We start from the raw sequence: 22,459 nt of genomic DNA on the forward strand, positions 1-22,459 counted from the left end.
TTAAATCTCACGGTCACGGTCCTCCCATTGTTCATGGATTTGCTCGAGCGGGCCCAGTAACGTCTCCATCGTGAGACTAGTTGTTACTGTGTTTGGCATATTGAATACATCACGGGTAACTTGCCAGGCTCTGCCGTGCGGGCGAGATACTCTCGATCGCTTGCCGGGCTCTCCGAGAGGGGCGGAGGAATCGAACTCGGGTTGGGCATGTTGGCTGCGTGCAAGGCAAACGCCCTACCGCTGTGCTATCGCTCCAGCCCCACTGTTAAATCTTGAATTTAAAAATGAATTAGACAACACCTGATAACCTCTCAATGTCTATATAACAAACCATAATGCCCAAAAGAAAGGAGGAAGGGAGTGGTGCTTCAAAGTGCCTTCCATAAGGGGCAGGTGGCTGGCAGGAGGGGAAACTAAGGACATCACTGATGGGAAATGTACACTGTGTCAGAATATTGTATGACTGAAATCCCATCATGAACAGTTTTGCAACTCTGTCACTGATTCATTTAAAAAAAAATAAAAAGACTTAGAGGCCAGAGCAGTAGTGTAGTTGATAGGGCATTTGTCTTGCATATAACCAGCCTGGGTTCAGTCCCTTTTTGGTCCTTTGAGACTCACAGGAGTGATGCCTGAGCACAGAGCCAGGAGTAAGCACTGAGCACCACTGGATATGACCAGAATTTAAAAAAAAAAATAAAAGAGCATTTCTAAGATTTCATCATTGTAGTTTTTACTTGGTGAGCACCTTATTTTATTATTTTTAATTTTTATTAGTGAAACACCTTGAGGTACCGTTGTAGATTTACAAATTTTTGTGCTTGGGTTTCACTTATACAATGATCGAGTACTCGTCCCTCCAACAGTGCTCATTTTTCACCACCACTGATCCCAGTACCCATCCCACCCTGCCTCTGTGGCAGGGCAATCCCTTTTGTTTTCTCTCTCCTTTTGGGTGCTGTGGTTTGTAAAAGAGGCATTGAGTGGCAATCATATTCAGTCTATAGTCACTTTCAGCATGCATCTCCCATCCTGGGAGGATCGAACTTTTCCAAACATTTAAAGAAGATCTATTGCCAGTTCTACTCAAGCTTTTCCAGGAAATTGAAGAAACAGAAACTCTCCCAGTTTCTATGAAGCCCATATCTCACTAATACCAAAAGGAAACAAAGACACCACAAGAAAAGAAAACTACAAGCCGATATCCCTAATGAACAGGAATGCGAAGATTCTCAACAAAATAATAGCAAGTAGAATTCAACAACTCATCAAAAAGATCATACACCATGACCAAGTAGGATTTATCCCGGGGATGCAAGGATGATTTAACATTAGGAAATCAATCAACATAATCCATCATATCAACAAAAGAAAAGATAAAAACCATATGATCATGTCAATAGATGCAGAGAAAACATTTGACAAGATCATCACCCGTTTATGATGAAAACCCTCACCAAAATGAGCACCTTATTTTAATGATTACCTTTTATACACTTCTCTGTAAAAATTAAAATGAACCATAAATTGGAAACAAACTCACCTGAATATACTATATATGATATTGAACAAAATGACTACACTCTCTCTTGTCTCACTTTATATATAAAATTGAAATAATTGGAATGCCTATTACATGATTATGTAGAATATTACATGCCAAACAAAAAAATGACTGACATCCAATAAATTATATTATCCAATAACTACCAAAATAGATACAAAATTTTATTTCTTACCCATGACGTATTCGATATGCCAAAAACAATAACAACAAGTCTCACAATTTGTTGTGCAATGTTACTGGTGCCTGCTCAAGCAAATCAATGAACAATGGAGGACAGTACTACAGTGCTACTTTTCAAAAGATAAAGTGAAGAGAATGGAAAACAGGGTTGAAAGTTTCTCTTGTCACATAGATCAGTTGCAGAGTCAGGTACTGATTTATGGCTCAGTTGTATCCAGTGTTGGCAGCATTGTATGATTTCTTGGTATAGCAGTAAGGCACTTGCCTTGTATGCAGCCAACCGCGTTTGATCCTTGCACTGTCTGTGGCCCTCAGGAACCTCAAGGACCTTGAAAACCCCAGAGCAAAGAGCTTGGTATGTTTACAAAAAAAAGAATTCATTGTTACTGTAAATATAATTATTAAAAAACATCTTAACCTTTTTCAATTCCTAACATTTTGGGTTTTGTTTTGGAACGACACTGGGCTGTGCTTGGGGCTTTCTCCTTGCTCTTTGCTCTGGGGTTTTCAAGGTCCTTGAGGTTCCTGAGGACCACAGACAGTGCAAGGGATCAAAGGCGGTCAGCTGCATACAAGGCAAGTGCCTTACTGCTATATTGTCTCTCCATCCCCTTTTAACCATTTTTTGATTACAAAAGTGTTTTTCTTATTGATTCTTGTTGAACTAGACATTAGTGGCCTGACATAGTAAATAAGATCTTTCTTTTAGTAACTTCATGTCTGTGAACTGTTTCATATGGAAGCTCATTTCTTGGAGTATTACAAAAAACTCTTTGAACTCCTGAGAGTAAAACATTAGGACTTGAAAGATTGGTTTTGTGACCAGAAACACAGCAAAAAAAATAAAAGATTTTAAAAATGGCATAGATACATAAAATTGCTTGTCTCTCTGAGGGTCTTTTATGTACTTTTTGTTTGGGAACCCCACCCAGCTTTGCTCAGGGCTTAATTCTGGCTCTGTATTCAAGAAATCACTCATTGCTATGTTTAGGGGACATATGCAGTTCCTGGCATTGAACTGGGGGTGGCAGCAAGCACCTTAACATCTGTACTCTGTTCAGTCTTTACTTACACATTTTCCAAAAATGCTTTGTATTTTAAGTCATAGACCTTTCCAACTTTAGTTCAGCATAACATTAAAGATGTACAAAATTCAGCTGTCTGCAGTTTTCTCTGCGTCTGTTTGAAAAGAAGTTAGGTCTCATGTTGACTTTCCCTTTGCAATAGGCTTTGAAGATGGTGCCTAATGTCAAAGCTTTGCTTGACCATTAACTGTTTATTGTTTCTAATCAAGATAGTTATTGTTGAACCCTTAAAATAACTTTTTTTTTGTTTTGGTAGTATGTAATTTAGAGTAGAGGCAAGAAAGATGAGTACACAGAAAGCGTTGTGGGTTTTGTTTGTTTGTTTGTTTGTTTGAAGGAGGTATTTGGACTGGTGATGCTCAGAGGTGTTTGGACTCACTCCTGGTTCTGCACTCGGGAATACTCCCTGTGGTGCTTGGGGAACCATATGGGTGCCAGAGATGGAATCCCTTTTGAAACCTCCTACCCACCATACTATTTCTCTGTCCTCTTCCCCACTTCCCCCCCTCCACCACACACACACACACACACACACACACACACACACACGCGCGCGCGCGTAGGAAGATTAAAACCAAAACACTAATCTTTTGACTTTTAAACAGAAGGTCTGAGTTTGGCTCTTTCTTCCATGTAGGCTTAAGATCTATTTTTAAATTTCATTTTATTTTATTTTTGCGTTTTGGGTCACACCCGGCAATGCACAGGGGTTAACTCCTGGCTCTGCACTCAGGAGTTACTCCTGGTGGTGCTCAGGGGACCATATGGGATGCTGGGAATCAAACCCGGGTTGACTGTGTGCAAGGCAAATGCCCTATTCGCTGTGCTATCTCTCCAACCCCTTAAATGGCATTTTAAAGTCTGTAATTCTGAAAAAAATTAACATGAACAGTAATTAGTCCCATTAAGTTTTACTAATGTCTTGCTAGATCACTAATTATAGATTTTCTCAGTCCTCTCTGAGTTCTTCGAAGTCTCTTGTAACCTCTGGGGCTTACTTCTCAGAAAAGTTTTGTTATGAATGTTGAAACTGCAGATACTTTTGGGCTGGAGAGAGAATACAGGGGTTAAGACTTTTTGCCTTTTAGGGCCAGAGAGATGGTACAGCAGATAGGGTACTTTCCTTTCTTGTGGCCACTTTAATTTGATCCCGAGCATCATGTATGTGTTTGGTCCTCTAGTATTGGCAGGATGTGGGCGTTGCCAACAAAAATGGGGCGTGGCAGAGAGAAACTGCAGGTACTTTTAAGGAATCATGGTCTGGGACAGAAAGATAGAACAAGAGGTCAGGTAATTAATTGCCTTGTATGCTGCTGCAGTGGCTGTGACCTTCTTTCAAATTCTTGTGTCCACGAATGTTCCCCTGAGTACCCAGGGTTGTAGCCCAATATACCTGCCCCCAAAATGCAAGTCTTCCCTCTGGCATCTGTAGCACTGTCCTCCCATTGTTTATCAATTTGCTCAAGCGGGCACCAGTAATATCTCTATTGTGAGATTTGTTGTTACTGTTTTTGGCATATTGAAGATGACAACATAGGTAACTTACCATGCTCTGCCTGGTGGGATACTCTCAGTAGCTTGCCGGGTTCTCCAAGAGGGACGGAGAAATCGAACCCGGGTTGGCCATGTGCAAGGCAGATGCGCCACCCACTGGACTATCCCATCAATATTGTTACTTGCTAGTCCACTTGGTTTAGAATATTTCTGTGCTTTTTAATCTATATACTGAAATAAGAATAGCCTATCGTAGAGATATTAGTAAAATAATTTGTAAAGCACTTTGTAAAATTTTCCTCTCCTTTCCTCACCTTCCTTCCTTTCTTCCATTTTTGGGCCACCCCCAGCTTGCTTAAGGCTTATTCCTCTCTGTGCTCTGGAATCCTCCTGAGCGGTGCTTGGGGACCATATGCAGTGTCACGGAGTGAACCCCAGTCAGCTGCATGCAAAGCAAGCAACGTACCCACTGTGATATCTCTTTGGCCTCAAATTTATTTTTAACTTACTAAAGGATGTTTCATACAACACATTTTATAGATAATATAAGTTAAAGTTACGGAAATTTTAATAGAAAAGTAACCTGAAATTTGTTTTTGGAAAATTTATATGTTCTTTTCCTGAAGCTCTATTACCTTGTACATAAGATTCTGATTTGTTTGGGTTAAAAAAAATTCCATTTTTACTTTTCATTCCAGTTGTATATGTATCAACTATTCCGAAGTTTAGCCTATATCCATTCCTTTGGAATTTGCCATCGGGATATTAAACCACAGAACCTCTTGTTGGATCCTGATACAGCTGTCTTAAAACTCTGTGACTTTGGAAGGTAAGCTAACTTTATTTCTTCTCCCCTTACTTTCCTTCTTTCTTAAACTCTTATGCTTGCACCCCCTCTACCCTCAGTAAGTTCTTTTAGAATATTCAGGTTTTATAAATAATATTAGTATTCTTTAAAATAATATTAGCATTTTAAGAAATGCTGTAGAATTTGTCCCGTGAGAGTAGTTTTGGCAATTTCTGGGTATGTATAAGAATCTCTTGCCCAGGAATTTAAACCCTGGAAACTATTCCCATTAAAATATTTATATGTTTATAAAAGAATATATATGTAGGTAACTTTTATGGCCTTGTTTATTTCCACATAAGGAAATTTCCCAGAAAAATTGTGATACACATAAATGTCGTACCTACTGCTGTGGGAAAAAATGAGGCATCTTTTTATGAGTTAAAAGGAGTTATCTGAAAGAGATATTAAGTAAAGTAAGGTTAAGATGCTATAGATCGTATAGATGCTTTTAAACACAGTCATGTATACAAATAATTCTTGGTTTATATATGGAATGATAAATGACAAACTCTTAACATGGATTGCACCAAGGAAGGCAAAGTGTAACTATTTGTAATTGAGAAACCTGACCTTTCATTGATGTGCTTTTGTATTCTTTGAATTTTTGTGTGTGTGTATATATTCTTTAGCTAATAAGACTAGTTAAAAAAATTGTTATTCACTCATCAGGCAGTCTGCCCTGTTGTTGACTCAACTTTTTTGTAGTTTTTCTAATATCAGATACCTATCACGCGATCCAGCTTAATTGTGTAGACTATAGCTTTGTCCTTTCAACTGTAAAAAAGAGTGAAGGATATTAAATCAAAACACATATTGGATGTTTGAAACAAAGCATTCATTATTATATGTAAGACAAACTTTCCAAAACAGATGAGCTTTATTGTTAAGGCATGTCTTTCCCACTGAGAATGACTTAACTGATACAGACTTTATATAAAAAGACTCCTAAGACATCAGATTTAAGAGTTTTTGTTCTCACCATTGTGTCAAAACAATCTTGTTGTGGACCATTCTGTTAGTACACAGATATCACTTTATTCTAATATATTTGTAATATATTTGTAATAGTAAATTATGCTATAACTGTAGAGGAGACTTCACAAGTATAGTCATAGCTCACTTTTATTGCACTTGATTATAGTGCTGTCTCTTTTTTTTTCTCCATAATACTTGTTTTGGACAAGTTGAGTCCAGATTTTCTTTTTGGGTGTGGGGACCACGCCTGACAGTGTTTGGGAGTCTGGGTCCATACCTGGTAGTGTTCGATCACTATTAAATGGTGGTAGAAGGGTTCCTCCACAGCTGCCCTAAGCAGTACTTAAGGGAGCCCTCAAGTACCAAAGATTGAATCCTGAGGCTTGGCAATGTAAGGCCCGCTGTCAGTCACTTGAGCCATATGCCTGGCCCTGAAGACTCTAGACTCTTAAGTAGGAGGGAGTTTGTAGCAACTTGAAACAAAACAACTCAGTTGATAACAATTCTTTCTTGAATAAAATGAAACTCTTTTAAGTAAGTGGAGGTGCTTTCTTAGGACTTTATATGATTGCTATGTTGAACTCCTTTGACCGTCAAAGGGTGGGAAGTTAACAGCCAGGTAATTAAAGAGTAAAACAGTAGCTCTGTCAAGTAGGAGAAATTTAAAGGCCATTGTTATTGTTATTTTCTTTATCTTACAATGGTTGTTCTGACCATATCATTGGAACCCATTGTTTAAATTTAAAAAGATCCTTTTATAAGATAGTTATTAATTATACTAAAATTATCTCAATGAATGCTATCTAAAAATGGGGATTAATATATATTTGTGAAGTAGTTGTATGAGTGCTCAGAGAGAATTCAAAACTATAAAATGTTCATGTCTCTCCTTCAAAAATCCTTGATCAAAAATAAATAGAAGCCTCGTATTTTGATATCCTTGTGACTACTTTAATCTCTCTTCTCTACTCTGAAGTATTTTCTTATACTTCATCTCAAAAATTACTCACCTTCTTTGTCTCGTTACAATTTTGAGCTTTTTGTATTTTCTGTATTTATTCACTATTAGTATATGTCAGTGGTTCATTAGTATATGTCAGTGGTAGCTTATTATTTGTCTTCAGTTTACTTTGAAAGATGTCAGTAACTTATTGTAACATACGTAAATGCTAAAAATCGTGTAACACAGTAAGAAGGGGAAGTTAAATTAAGAGAATATATAATTAAGCTCTTGGCAGCAGAGTTAGAATTCATACCTCTCAATAATCTCTTCCCCTAGAAGGACAGGAACAGTCTTTTTACTGGGTAAAGAATGATTAGACAGCTAATAAATTAACAAAGATGGAGGGAAAATTAAGTACATTGGGATGTAAGTCTTCAAAATAAGTCTGAATTACTTGTCATTATAATAGTGACCAGTTTGTTACCCTTAAAGAAAATCTTACTGGGTAAGAAGTATTCATTCTTGTATATTTTGGGTTTTGATGATGGAAAGATACCTCTTTACCTCTCTGTTATTTTAGAGGTAAAATTCAAGAAATTCTGGAGCAGAAGAAATTCAGCATCTATCCCTTTTTATGACTTTTAATCTTTTTCTTTCTTGAGTAATGCTTTCCTAAAAATTAATACTTTTTCCCGAGAGTGATATAGTTTCTTTTGTCAGAGACTATTCTGGTTCATAGATTCTTGCTTATATAGTTGAAATCATCTGAATCTTGTTATAAGTGATTAAGTTCTTTAAAGGTAAAGATCCAGATTAAAGAATTTTTTTTCTTTTTCTTCTCCTACTTTTATTTATTTATTTGTTTGTTTGTTTTTTAGTGCAAAGCAGCTGGTCCGAGGAGAACCCAATGTTTCATATATCTGTTCTCGGTACTATAGGGCACCAGAGTTGATCTTTGGAGCCACTGATTATACCTCTAGTATAGGTAAGTATTAATTTTAATATAATGTCTACTAATTATTGGTTGCATCTTGGTTTTAATGTATATTTTTTCCTAAAATACTATGAGTGGTCCAGAGAGATAGACTGCGTTCAGGGTGCTTGCTAGCCTTTCACATGTGGACCCTGGTTGATTCCTGGCATTACTTATGCCTTGTCCCTCCCCCAGCATAGCCAGAGAGCCAAAAAGACAAATACAGACATATATATATAATATATATATTAATATATATATATTATGTAATATATAAGAAGCAACTGCGCAACTTCTTATTGTCTAGTTCTTGCTCTCGGAGAACCTGGCAGGCTACCGAGAATATCCCGCCCGCACGGCAGAGTCTGGCAAGCTCCCCGTGGCGTATTCAATATGCCAAAACCCAGTAACAATGATAGTTCTCATTCCCCTGACCCTGCAAGCCTCCTATGTGGCACTTCTAAAATCTCAGGGCTAGGACTAATGGAGACGTAACTGGTGCGTGCTCGAGAAAATTGATGAACAATGGGATGACAGTGACAGTGATCCTGAAATATACTTCTTAAAGAGTAATGTGCGGGGCTGGAGTAATAGCACAGCAGGTAGGGCATTTGCCTTGCACGTGGCCAACCCAGGTTCGATTCCCAGCATCCCATATGGTCCCCTGAGCACCGCCAGGAGTAATTCCTGAGTGCAAAGCCAGGAGTAACACCAGCGCATTGCCAAGTGTGACCCAAAGAGCAAAATAAATAAGTAAAATAAAGGGTAATATGCAAATATATGTTGAATTTTTTAAATTCCAGCTTATAGAATATGAGCTTTCATACCTTTTTTAAAGGTAAAGGTAAAGGCCCTCCCGTTGATCGTCGATTTGCTCGAGTGGGCCCAGTAACGTCTCCATTGGAGACTTTGTTGTTACTGTGTCTGGCATATCGAATACTCTCGGTAGCTTGCCGGGCTCTCCGAGAGGGGCGGAGGAATCGAACTCGGGTCGGCCATGCTGGTCGCTTGTAAGGCGAACGCCCTACCCGCTGTGCTATCGCTCCAGCCCTACCTTTAGATTTCTTAAATTGTTAGAACAATAAAGTTTTTCTTTTATGACTATACAATTTGTTTTTAACGTAAGACCTCGCATGTCTCCACATCTTTTCTGTTTTTGTGGGGGTAGTTTAGGGGTTTGGGCTTGGTGCTTTGCTGAAGAGTGAGCCCTAGCTGTCTCTCTGTCCAGCCCCTCTTTTATTTTCTTAATTCTCTTGGAACAGTCACTTTGGAACTTGATTATCAGTAAGTTGAAGAACTTGCATCCATTAAGTTTCTAATGAAAGATAGTCATTCATCCTAACTTTAATCAGAAAGTTGAAACTAAATTTTGTTGACATTCCTGCTGTTCTGTCATAATTGCTTATTTAATTTTACTCAGCTCAAGTGCACATCCTCCCCTAATTTTTTTCCTTTGTAGTTTAAACTGATTCTTCAGAAGTCATCACCAAAAAACTTTATATAAAGATGAATTTAAGTACAGACAGTTTGCTTCAATCTGCATGCTTTTTGTTATCTTTTACCCTCTTTTAATTTATTAGTAAGAATGCTTGTATAGAACAGATGATAGACTAGACAGGAATAAGAAACTAAGAGAAACACAAATGGCAGTCAAAATTCCTTTATTGTTATGTTTCTTAAAATTACTAAAAGCGTACAGCTACTAAAGAGAAAGAAACAAAAAAAACACAGTAATAGAGAACAGAAACTTGGGACAAAAGATTTTGCCTTTTGAGACAAATAGAAATTTTCTGATATAAATTTAAGATTTTTAAACAGTAACATGCCACTTTTATTTTTGCCAAAAGGCAGAATGCCAAAAGTCATTTTGATTTGCCCCAAAGGTCACAGATTATATCCATTAAAAAAAATGCTTTCAGTGCTAATGTTAGGATAGTGAAGAAGGCAGATAACTCTTAGTATTTTATGAAAGTAGTTTTGTCATTTAGTACCTTTGTTAAGGGTTAGAGTGTCCAGAACTCTTTAGCTGCTTACTTTATCCTGTACTAATGGAGAGTGGGGTAGACAGAAATGTGTATTTATGATGTATGTGTGGTGTATGGATGTGTGTGTTGCAAAGTTTCATTGTGACTTTGTTACATTCCATCTGTTAAGGAGCTTAAAGTTCCTGAATGGCTGTGAAAAGTAACTAAGTTGCTAATCAAAGTACTAAGTAAAGTGGTATTCTATTGTAGTAGTTATTAACTTGTTTCTCTCCTAGAGCAAAATTTCAGTCTGTTATCATTGGAGAGGTCATGTATACGTTTTTTCACAGCGGTAGGGCGTTTGCCTTGCACGCAGCCAACATGGCCAACCCGAGTTCAATTCCTCCGCCCCTCTTGGAGAGCCCGGCAAGCTACCGAGAGTATCTCGCCCACACGGCAGAGCCTGGCAAGCCACCTGTGATGTATTCGATATGCCAAACACAGTAACAACAAAATCTCCAATGGAGACGTTACTGGGCCCACTTGAGCAAATCGATGAACAATGGGAGGGCCCTTTATTATCTGCTCTAATGCCCTGAGAGTGACATAACTGGCACAGTCCCAGGACAAGGATGCAGTCAAGGGTTCTCACTTGACACCAACTACCAAATCCTGATCCCATTTCTTGGAGGAGGACCTGTAAAGAAACATCTTCACAGGACCTTCTATGCCATCTATTTTCTAGCAGCTTTATTATCTGTACATACAATATTAAAATTTTACATACCAATTCACTAGTGTGAATTGTACCAGTAGTACCTAAACCCAATGGAATTTGGTTTTTTATTGTTTTTTGGACCATCCCTGGCAATGTTCAGGCTTACTCCAGGCAGGGATGGGGAATGCGGGCACATGGGCTGTCAGGGATGAAACCCCAGTTAGCTGCATGCAAGACAGGATCCCTACCTTCTGTACTGTCTCTATGGTCCTGCAGTCTGTTTTTTAAAATAGCAGTATACCAATATTATATGACACTTTAAGACACAGTTACATAAATCTTCGACCCTCTTAGGCCTGCATTACTTCTGTAAATATCCCAGTACCTGCTAGTTCTTTGAAATCTTTTCAGAAAAGAAAAGCAATGCAGTATTTTTTCTTTATTAGAAGCTAGTTCTCTGGATACAAATACCTGCTATCCAGTATCCTCCCCCTTTTTTTGCAGACAAAATTCTGACTTTGCAGATTTGGGATTGCTGTCACTCAATAGTTCAGCTGAGGCTTTTGTACCTTCATATTTAGATTTGATCTCTTTTTTAGATTTATGCCACTTACCTCTTAAGTTTATGGAGATTTGTAAACAGTCCTAAAACAAAGTAATTTAGAAGTATGCTAATATCGGATACATTTTAGAAATATGTTTAAAATAAGTAGTCGCTGGTTCTGGCAAAATTATTGCCATATTTGAAAATAAGACCTAGCTAAGTCTGATGACTGATTATTTTGTCTTATTGAGAAATGGTAAGAATGAAAACAAATGACGTCTTTATGAGAAGGAATAGAACTTGCAAGCACTCTTCTTCTGAGAAAATGAGGCAGTTCTTCAAGATAGCCATGTCTTATTTAGACATTGAAACCCAGGTATCTCTGAAGGATATAGGTTAAACTAGATAGTATTGGAAGATCATTTTTGCCATGAAATAGAGTTAAGCATGAAACGGTGCCATTTTTTTTACTTAAACTCCAAATAATCAGAAATTCAGTGGACCAAGGCACTTTATTTTTGTCCCTCCCCTGTCTCCCTCCCTTTCTCCCTCTCTACCTCTTCCCTTTCTACTTCTCTCCCACCCCAAGACTGTTCTGAGATCTGGGCTCAGGGATCACTCCTGGAGGGCTTAGGAGACCATATGGGATACTGTGGGTCAAAACTGGATTGGCCATGTGTCAAGCAAGCAACCTATGGCTGTACTATGACTCCAGCCCACCACCTATTTTTGTTTTATGTTTTACTATTCTGTTTTTAGAACTTCATCAGTTTGTCTTGTGAAGTATGAATAGAAGAAGTTTTGGTGTCTCCTGAAAAGTGAATGATAAATACTAGTTTTAGTAATTTGTCCTAATTCAAGATCACTAGTCTGGTTGCCACATGAATCTTTGGATTATTACTCTTCTGGGACAGCCAGTAAACAGTAGTATTCCTTATTGTTTACTCCTTGCCTCACATTTGTAACTAAATCTTGCCTTAGAAAGTGTTTCCATGTTTATTTTTAATGAAAGCGTAACTGAGAAATCGCAGTTTTTCAATTCCTCTGTGAAGAATTACTCTGTGATACAGAGGGAATAAGTAAATTCATGTTATCTTCATCTAATTAGCTACCAAGGTAAAGGACTTTGTAAACTTGGATCAAACAAAGCGTATACATTAATAATATTAATGCTCATATTTTAAGAATTTTAAAAGTTTGGTACCAGAGATACAGTACAGGAGATAGGCCACTCACCTTGCTTACAGCTGCATCAACTGTCACTCTGATTCAAATTATCATATAGAGTGCCTAGAGTACCACCAGAGATCACTCCTGATCACTCCAGAAATAACCCAGGAGCACCACAGCTGCAACCCCAAAATAATAAAAACAAAAAAGTTTTAAAACAAAAAGATTCTTCTCATGTATCTGTTTCCCAGTTAAGACAATATAATATTGACGACTATAGGCATATAGCTCTAGTTATGTTCAAATATGGCAACTGTTGGCGTTTAGTGAAGTAAAATTTCCTAGTCGGTATTTGCTTCACATATTTACAAAAGAAGTTGTTTTGATTATTAGTACTTAGAACTGGACACAATCAACTTGAATTTCTTAAATGAGTTGTGTGTCATTTCTCAACGTCAGTAAAATGTAGTCATTTCCATTCCTGCTTTATAGTACATCTAATCACATAAGGCCAACTAAATTGTCTCATGCCACTCATTATTCTCCTTCCTTATTAGATAGGGAGCTCAGCAATGTTTTATGTTTATGTCCCTCACACTTGACTGTAAGTTTATACAAAACCCAAAAATCCAGAACCTGAAAATTAGCTTTTCCACACAGGAACTCTTAATATGATGAGTTAGAAATCAAGTACCATATAATTTATCCTTTATTTGATAATACTCTTAACGAAATAAGGAAATGCAGCTAGTTATTATGCCAAAACAGTGGATTTAAACCAGGACTGTTTTGTGAAAACTGTGATAATATTTTAAGCTTGATAAATATCTGTTCAAGTTGATAAATATTCAGTACATAATCATTGTGTCTTGGTTGTTAAAGATCTTAAATACTCATTTTTTGATAGTTTACTGTATGAGATTATTCATACTGGTCTTATTTCCTTTGTGGAAGATTTGGTTTAACAATTTAAAAATGCAGTTGATAACTGTTCCTGTTTTGGTTTTTACAGTCTTTTGCTTGTGATGTTTACTCTGATCAAAGTAAAATAAAATGTATATAAACATTTATTCCGTGCACCTTAAACTACAAAGTATTAATAAAACCTTTGTTTTTCCCAGATGTATGGTCTGCAGGCTGTGTATTGGCTGAACTGTTGCTAGGACAACCAATATTTCCAGGAGACAGTGGTGTGGATCAGCTGGTGGAAATAATCAAGGTGAGAAGACTGAATCACAATTTTTGAGCGAAAAGGATTTTTTGCTATTGCATGAATCTAATGTAACATACATATCCGTAAAGAACTTTTTAAAATGGAAAAAGTAATCTAATCCTAGATAACAGAAATTTCAATTATCAATAAATTTTAAGAACCCAACCTTTGATTTCCGATCAAATTGTTATTCTGTTGTATGATCATAGAAAGATGAATTTGGATATCTGATTCAAAAGAAGTATATATTGTTCACTGCACTTAAGAGCCATAAGATCAATGTGTATATGAAGTATGAATAGCAATGAAAGCATGTTCATTTTTAATGATAAAGTATAACAGAAGAAGGAGTATCATCATGTACAGGTAGACCACTGATAGAAACAAAATTATGATTTAGGATTTATTAACATACTTTCATTAGCTCTAACATGTAACTAATATTTAAAGGGCTGAAATTAATTCTCTTAGAACAGCTAGACTGATTCTAATCGAGGTTTTAAATGTCTTTGATCCATTTTGAGTGAAATTTTATGTAGGAATTTAGTTTCCTTCCCCATCTCACATTTAGTATGTGGCTAACATGCAAAACGGTTTTCCCAGTACCATTTGTTACAAAGGTTACAGTCCTCTACTAAATGCACTTTGTGCATTTACTGAATCTACTAAATCTCCTTTGTCTTAATGAACTATCAGTGTGTCCGAGGGTTTCTCTTGGGGCTAAATTCTGTTCCATTGGTTTCTGAGCTTGCTTTTGTTCCAGTTCCACACTGTTTTCATTTATAGTAATAGAGAATGTAATTCCTCCCATCATCATTTTACTCAAAATTACTTTGACTCTTTGAGGAATTTTAAGGTTTCATATAATTTATAATAGTATTTGTTCTGTGTTACTGAAGAACAACAAGGGAATGTTGATAGAGAGTGAATCAAATCTGTATGATGCTTTGGGTGGGATGATCATTTCCATAGTGGTAATTCTTACAAGCCATGCATGTGTAATATAGGTCCACTTTCTTTTGTTATCTGCTTTTTAAGAGTTTTTTATTTTGAGCCGTATTTGGTGGTAGTACTCAGGAACTAGTGCTCAGGGATCCTGTAATATCTAGAATTGAATCCAGAGCCTTATGCATGAAGTGAAGTGCTCTACCACTAAGCTGCATTGCTGACTCTAATGGTTTTTAGCTCTTGACAAAATCTCTCATTTCTTTTGTTTAAATGATTCTTAGGTACTAATACTTTTGGTCACAATTATAAAACATGGTTTTGTTCTCTTCTAACTTGTTGTTTGTATGTGGTGGAAACGCAGCAGGTCTTTGTGAGGGTGGCACACCTTACTATATGCTTGGGGGTTACTATCTAGACAGGGGCCATTAAGACCTTTAAGATACCACTAACATGTTGATAAAGGTTGAGCCTTGTGAACTTTCATATATATATATATATATCTGTACGTACATATATCTGTGTATATATATCTTCACATATATGTGTGTGTGTATATATATATATATATATATATATACACTTCCCTCTATGACTGGTTGCCTACGATTTGAGCCCCATCAAATGTGGTGTGGTACTTTTAGAGAATGGCTAGGGTGTGTCTTATGATGTGTCCAGGAATAGCTTCATTCATGTTTGAGGTTCAGCCCGAGCTTGCAGGGTGCAGCCTTGAGCATGGCGGTGGTTAGGTTCTGGAGGTTTTTGGCTGCCAGGACTGGGTGCCTTAGGATGGGGAGGGCTCTCACCCACTCCCCTCTGGGGCACCCCAAGTGAAACAGCCTGACGTGGGGTCCAGTAGCATGGCTATAATGAGCCTCATGTTATGCTCCCTTCTGGAAGAGAAGGACATGCAATCTGAATGGTGACCAATGACAAGATTATCTGGTGCTAGCCAGAGGTAGCTTATGGGCATGACTGCTGGATCGCTGGAGAGAAGGCGGAAACAGGCAGGGGATCCCTGCTCCTGGTCCCGTTGAACCCAGAGTTCCCAGTCACGGATCTCCGCATACCTGTCTCTTCCCACTTTCTTGAATATTATCATTAATGTTGAAGCTTTTTCTGCATCTTTTGATATGATCATGTGATTTTTAGCATTCCTTTTGTTTTTGTGGTGTATCACCTTTGCATCCCTGGAGTGAATTTTACTAGATTACGATGTATAATCCTTTTGATGTTTTGTTGAGTTTGATTTGGTATTGTTGAGGATCATTGTTTGCACACTCATCAAAGATACTGGTCTGTAATTTTTTTTTTTAATATCAGCCTATTTTTCCTCTGAGGTTAACATTTGTAAGGAAGAATGCATGTTTCCTCCATTTTTCTGAAAGTGCTTGAGCAGTAGAAGTAATTGGTATTCTTTGAAAGTTTGGTGGAACTCACTAATAAAACCATCTGGACCTGGGTTTTTTGTTTTTGGTTGCTTTTGTTTTGGGTCCACACCCAGAAATACTCAAGGATTACTCCTGGTTCTGCACTCAGGAATTAGTCCTGGCAGTGCTCTGTGGTTGCCATATGGGATGCCAGGAATCCAACCTGGGTCCATTTGACCAGCTGAAGAACAAGCGCCCTCTCCACTGTACTGTCTCTCTGATTCCTGGGCTTTTGTTTAGGGGGAGATTTTTGATTACTGCTTTCTACTTACTTAGAAATGCAACTGATTTCTTTGTTAAGATCTTGTACTTAGTTGGTGTTATTTTTCCTAGGTTCTCCAGTTCTGTAGCATAAAGTTGTTCATGATAATTTTTTATGGTCTTTTATATTTTTGTTGTTATTTTTCTTCTTTAATTTCTAATCCACTTTTTTCCCCCCTTTGTGAACTTTAGCAAACGATTTGTCAATCTTCGTTACTCTTTTGAAAAAAGTAGTTCTGGGGCCAGAGCAGTAGTACAGTGAGTAGGTCATTTACCTTCCACATGGCCAACCTGGGTTCGATCCTTAGAATCCCATATGGCCCCTGAACAACACCAGGAGTATATCCTGAGTGCAGAGCCAGGAATAACCCCTGAGCATAGCTGGGTGTGATCCAAAAAGCACCCCACTGCCCCCCAAAAAAGTAGTTCTTTGTTTCATTGAACCTTTTTCTTTTCTATGGATTTCTGGTTTTATTATTTCCTTCCTCTGCTTATTTCTTTCCTTCTGTTTCCTTCAGTTGCTGTTCTTGCAGTTTTCTAAGATTGGCAGTTAGGTTATTTATTTAAGCTTTTTTCTGTTTCCTTATGTCTATATTATGCTATACTTCCCCCTCTTAGTACTGGTTTTCTGTGTTCCATAGATTATAATAGCTTGTGGGTTTTTGGCTTTTTTTTTTCCAGAACTCTTTAAATTTCTTCTCTTGTTTGATGCAATGGTTGTTCACTTAGTATGTTATTTAATCTCCAAATGTTTCAACTTTTTTTTTAAATATTCATAGCATTGTAGTCTAAACAGAGAGTTGATACAGGGTCTCTTTTCTTGACTTTGACTTTTTGGCCCAACATTCAGTCAGTCTCCTGGAGCGTGTTTGTTGGGCAGTGAAAAAAGACTACTGAGAACTTGTGGTCTCAAGTGGTTAGTAACAGTTGCAGCTCTGATAGCAGGTCTGTAGAGGCAAAGTCTAGCCAGCCTTAATAGCAGCTAAGGAATGTGACTCATATATTGAGTAACAGCTGTATAGTGAACTGATCTTCATTGCTACTCTTGGATTTGCATGTATTTGCCAACACCTGCTCCAGTTAGAGACCCAAAACTCAGCAGCCTCTCATAGCAAGCAACCATGGTGTTGTGCTGCGCTTGATTTGATAGGTCTGTGGCATCAAGTTTGAGCCTTCAGTGACACTGGATGAAGTAATTCATGAGTGCCCCAAAGTTCTTAAAGCACTTTGTATTTAAGTTGGTCTGAAAGATGACTAATGTGATGAGTTTGAGTTGGTCTGTTGGACTATCACCTGGTGTACACTAGATTAATAACAGCTGGAGGTTCCTTTTCAGCAGTTTCAAAATGAGGCCGTATTGACCAAGGAATTGTGGTGTGTGCATGTCCAAGGGTAGCAGTGAGCCCAGTTTGTTCAGCCTTTCTTAACTAGGTAGACCCTGTCTGTTCTGCTGTAGTTGGCAGATCTGGGCACCATTCTTGCTGCCCAGAAATGTTATGGAAGCTGTGGCATGTTTACTCTCTGACCCTAGACACCTAGAGGCGGGCCATGTGCTTAACTGAATAGACAGCTTAGCATCTTAACATTTACATCCCTAATGAAACTTTCAAGTTGTGTCCCCTGGCTTTCCAGGGACAACAGAGACTGTGTGTTCTTCCCCTCCAGCCCAGCTCTGTCACTCACTTCCCTACACACTCTAGAACTAGAGTTGGCCTTCTCAGGAGTGTCCTCTCCCCTTCATCTGTCTCATTACCTTAGAAACCTGAGTCTGCTCTCCATTTTAGTCCTTCAAAATAAAAAGTAAAGTAAAAGTAAAGGCCCTCCCGTTGATCGTCGATTTGCTCGAGTGGGCCCAGTAACGTCTCCATTGGAGACTTTGTTGTTACTGTGTCTGGCATATCGAATACTCTCGGTAGCTTGCCGGGCTCTCCGAGAGGGGCGGAGGAATCGAACTCGGGTCGGCCATGTTGGCCGCTTGTAAGGCGAATGCCCTACCGCTGTGCTATCGCTCCAGCCCTTCAAAATATTTACAGAATTACTCTCCCCTGGTAAAATAAATCATTTTCTGAGTTTATACAGAATATGAAGAACTACATAGCAAACCTGATGAACAGTATAATTTTGGAATTATTTTTACCTCATAATTTTATTAACTCAAAGCAGTTTTATTGTTTTAATAGTTCAGGGCACCAAAATAGTTTTCAATAAAGACTCATTGAATTATACAACCAGATCATTGTTTATTCATGAATTTGGAATTACCCAGAAATAAGAAAAAGCAGTGTGACTGATAAATATTTTGTATACTGATACATATTTACTGAAATATCTATCTAAATAATTTATGGCACTTTTTAGTATGATTTTTATAAGCTGAGCCAATTTTATCTCATTCTAGCTAACATTTTATATCTTCCTCCCTCCCCTCTGGGGTGGGGAAGATGAACACAATAAGTAGGAGCATTTACTTCATGTACCGGACCTGCAAATTTATCCCCTATGAAGCACAGTCAGGAGTGACCCCAGAGTTCAATCAAAAACCAGGGTGGGGGGCAAATCTTGCAAAATACTTAGAATAAAATTAAAATATGTTATCTGTAAGGTTAAAATATAAAGCAGAATAGAATTGAAAGTCATGAAAAAAATAATTTCTAAGCATGAAGAGAAACACTTAACTTTCTTATGCTGATTTTATTTGTAATATGACCACAGTAGCATGTTAATGTGTTTATTGTACCAGTTAGTATCCGAATGAAATATTTGGGTTTTCATGAATTTATAAATAAGTAGAAATTCAAGTCAGGGCTTCTCAACTGATAATTTTTCTTTCTTAAGTTCTTTCCTAAAAATATTGTAACTACAAGTAATACCTGATGTAGTTCAAATTGTCTGGTAAGAAATAAAATGTGGGCCAAAGCATTAGTGCACAAAGTAAAGCATTTTCTTTGCTTGTGGCCAACCCAGGTTCAATCTCTGGCACTGCATGTGGTCCCCAAGCATGCTATGAATGATCCCTGAGTGCAGAGCCAGGAGTAAGCCCTGAGTATTACCAGGTGTGCCCCCAAAACAAAACAGTAAAAGAAAAAAAATTTTGTCCTTTGATATCTCTACTATCGATCATAGATTTTAAAAAGGTGATCTTCTTGTTTTTCTTTATAATAGTGCTTTTATTTTTTCCAAATTTCATTTTACTAAAGCCCCCTGAGTTACAAAGTCATTCATAGTTGGGTTTTTGACATACACTGTTCCTTCACCAGTTCTTCCACCAGTGTCCCCAGGTTCCCTCTCCTACACCACTTCCACCTCCACCCCAGCTTGCCATCTTGACAGGCATCTTTTACATTAGGTTATTAAAGTTTGGGATCTGTGATTTCAGTGTTGTTGACTCTATGGTTTGGATATTTACACAGTAGTGCAGGAGACCAAGCAAACAACACAGGCACACTAATACAAAGAAAAAAGAAAAGCATTTACTACAGAGTCATCAATTTTGTAGGATTTCAAATGTTAAATGTATTAGTATTCCATGTACATACTTACAATGTAAAGACTGCCATAAACATTTGCAAATAATTTGAAAGTTGCTTTCTTTTTTTTATTTCACTTTGGTTTTAATATGGGTATTTTAAAATTTTGGGCCATACTTGGCAGTGCTTGGGGGTTACTCCTGGCTCTGCACTCAGGAATTACTCCTGGCAGATTCAGGAGTAATGGGATTCTTCGAATAGAACCTAGGTTCTACTTACTGTACTATCGCTCTGACCCCTAAATACGGGTTTTTAATAACTTATTTATTGGGTAAAGGTATAGGCCCTCCCGTTGATCATCGATTTGCTCGAGCGGGCCCAGTAACGTCTCCATTGGAGACTTTGTTGTTACTGTGTTTGGCATATCGAATACATCACGGGTGGCTTGCCAGGCTCTGCCATGCGGGCGAGATACTCTCGGTAGCTTGCCGGGCTCTCCGAGAGGGGCAGAGGAATCGAACTCGGGTCGGCCATGTTGGCTGCGTGCAAGGCAAACGCCCTACCGCTGTGCTATCGCTATTGGGTAGCAGAGCAATAATGCAACAGGTAGGGAATTTGCCTTGTGCGTGACTAACATGGGTTCAATCCCTGACATCCCTTACGTTACCCCAAGCCCGCTAGGAATGATCCCTGAACGCAGAGCTAGGAGCAAGCCCTGAGCAATGCTGGATATGGCCCTAAATTCAAAAAATAAAATTAAAATATCTAAATATTTATTACTTGATTTGGGGACCACTTCCAGCTTGGTGCTCAGGGTTCAATCCCGGGGCTACTCAGACTGTGGTTCTGGGACTTGGAATGAAATAAAATGCGTGCAGTTAGCCCATGTTTCTGGTCTTTTTTTTTTTAATGCTGTGTGTATACATGCACACGTGCACATTGTTCATGCCAACAATGGAAGTGGACCATGAGTTACCATGGGCACTACTAGGAAGTACTGGTATTCGCTGTACTACCTTAGGTATCTTCCCAGTCCTACCATTACTTTCTTATCAAAGAATTTAGAGTAGACTGAAGTAGTCTCACCTCTTGATGTTAGACTTTCAGTATATATTCTAGATTTTGGATATAGTCTTTTAAAATTGTATTTAATGTTTTAGAAAACCATGATGTAAACTTACTTATAGATACTTAAATTAATGTAGTAATAAACATTTTTTTCAAGGTAATTAAAGTTACTTTCCCTTGTAAAACACTTCTACTTAACTATTATTTAATTTTGTTAGTGATTATTGCTCAATTTAGATCTCTATATAGCCCTTACACAGGTAAGAGCTGATAAAATCAGATCTCTAGCAGAAGATACATGAATTTGAAAGTAGAAAAACCACAAAATCTATATATTTTATTATATTATTGCAACTAAGTAGATGAACTTTATTTCTTAAGGCATCTATTAGCAAAAATACATGTAAAATCATTAAACACTGGAAAGTTAGATTTTAAGAAAAGCGAAAGGGAAGAATTTTTATTTTTTTGCTTTTGATTTCTTTCTTTAAAAATTATATTGCTGTAATTTCAAAACCCTGCACACCACCACACCTCTCAGGTAGATCATTTGTCCAGCTGGTAGCTCTGGGGCCTTTTCAGGAAAAAAACCATGCAGGTTCCCCTCCTTTCTACTAGGTACACCGGTCCCCAAACCCCAACACTGTTGTATCAAGGGACCTAGCTCCACAAATCCTGAAGTGCTTGGCTGTGCAATAGCTCTTTCTAATTTCACAATACTCACAGCACAGTAAGAACACAGCAAACCTAGTGAAGAAAACATATAGAAGCCCACCAAACTCAGTGAGTGAACAGAAGAACAGAGGGCTCAAACAGCCCTAACCAGCTCACCATTGTGAGGATGTTTAATGAGATCAAAGAAGAGCACGGATAATCAGTATAGCCCACATTGCAGAAGAATGATTGCTGAAATGAAAGGACTGCAAGCAAAAGTGAAGAAAGAGTTTGGTAGGTGATTTAAAACACTTAACAGAAGCTCTAAACTACAGGTTAACCAAGCTGAGTAATTAGGAAACAGAAAACAACAGGAAGTGGTAAAGAGTCTATAAAAGAAATGTACAGTGTACCAGAGAACTGGGCTGGAGTGATAGCACAGTGGGTAGGGCATTTGCCTTGCAGGTGGCCGACCTGAGTTTGATTTCCTCTGTCCCTCTCAGAGAGCCCGGCAAGCTACCAAGAGTATCCCGCCCACATGGCAGAGCCTGGCAAGCTCCCCATGATGTATTCGATAATGCTAAAAATAGACACAACAAGTCTGACAATGGAGACCTTACTAGTGCCCACTTGAGCAAATCAATGAACAACGGGAGGATAGTGCTACAGTGCTACCAGAGAACTAAGGAATGAGCTCAGGAGGAACAATATAAGAATCATGGGAGTTCCTAAAGAACAGGACGGGGCAAATAAGATGAATAAACAATATTTAAAGAAATCCTAGGGAGGCATTTCCTAGACTTAAGAATTATAGGCACCGAGATCCAAGAGACCAGAAGGATCCCAATGAAAACAGACCCAACTAGGAAAACTTCAAGACACATTGTACTCAAAATGAAAAATTCCAAAGATTGAGACAGAAAATTAAAAGTAGCAAGATCAGTAAAGCAAGTTATAT

General features: G+C 38.0%; 1 protein-coding gene across 2 annotated transcripts in view; it reads left to right on the forward strand.

The window, feature by feature from the left end:
- The window catches only part of GSK3B (glycogen synthase kinase 3 beta), a 192,587-nt gene that overhangs the window by 121,396 nt on the left and 48,732 nt on the right, over nucleotides 1-22,459 (forward strand). For both annotated transcript variants that reach the window (XM_056109321.1, XM_056109322.1), the window contains exons 5-7: nucleotides 5,025-5,155; nucleotides 7,973-8,079; nucleotides 13,585-13,682. In XM_056109321.1, the coding sequence (XP_055965296.1) occupies nucleotides 5,025-5,155; nucleotides 7,973-8,079; nucleotides 13,585-13,682 (336 nt within the window). The remainder of the gene's footprint in view (nucleotides 1-5,024; nucleotides 5,156-7,972; nucleotides 8,080-13,584; nucleotides 13,683-22,459) is intronic.

Source organism: Sorex fumeus, unplaced genomic scaffold (genome assembly GCF_029834395.1).
Source record: "Sorex fumeus unplaced genomic scaffold, SorFum_2.1 ptg000265l, whole genome shotgun sequence".
Taxonomy (NCBI): domain Eukaryota; kingdom Metazoa; phylum Chordata; class Mammalia; order Eulipotyphla; family Soricidae; genus Sorex; species Sorex fumeus.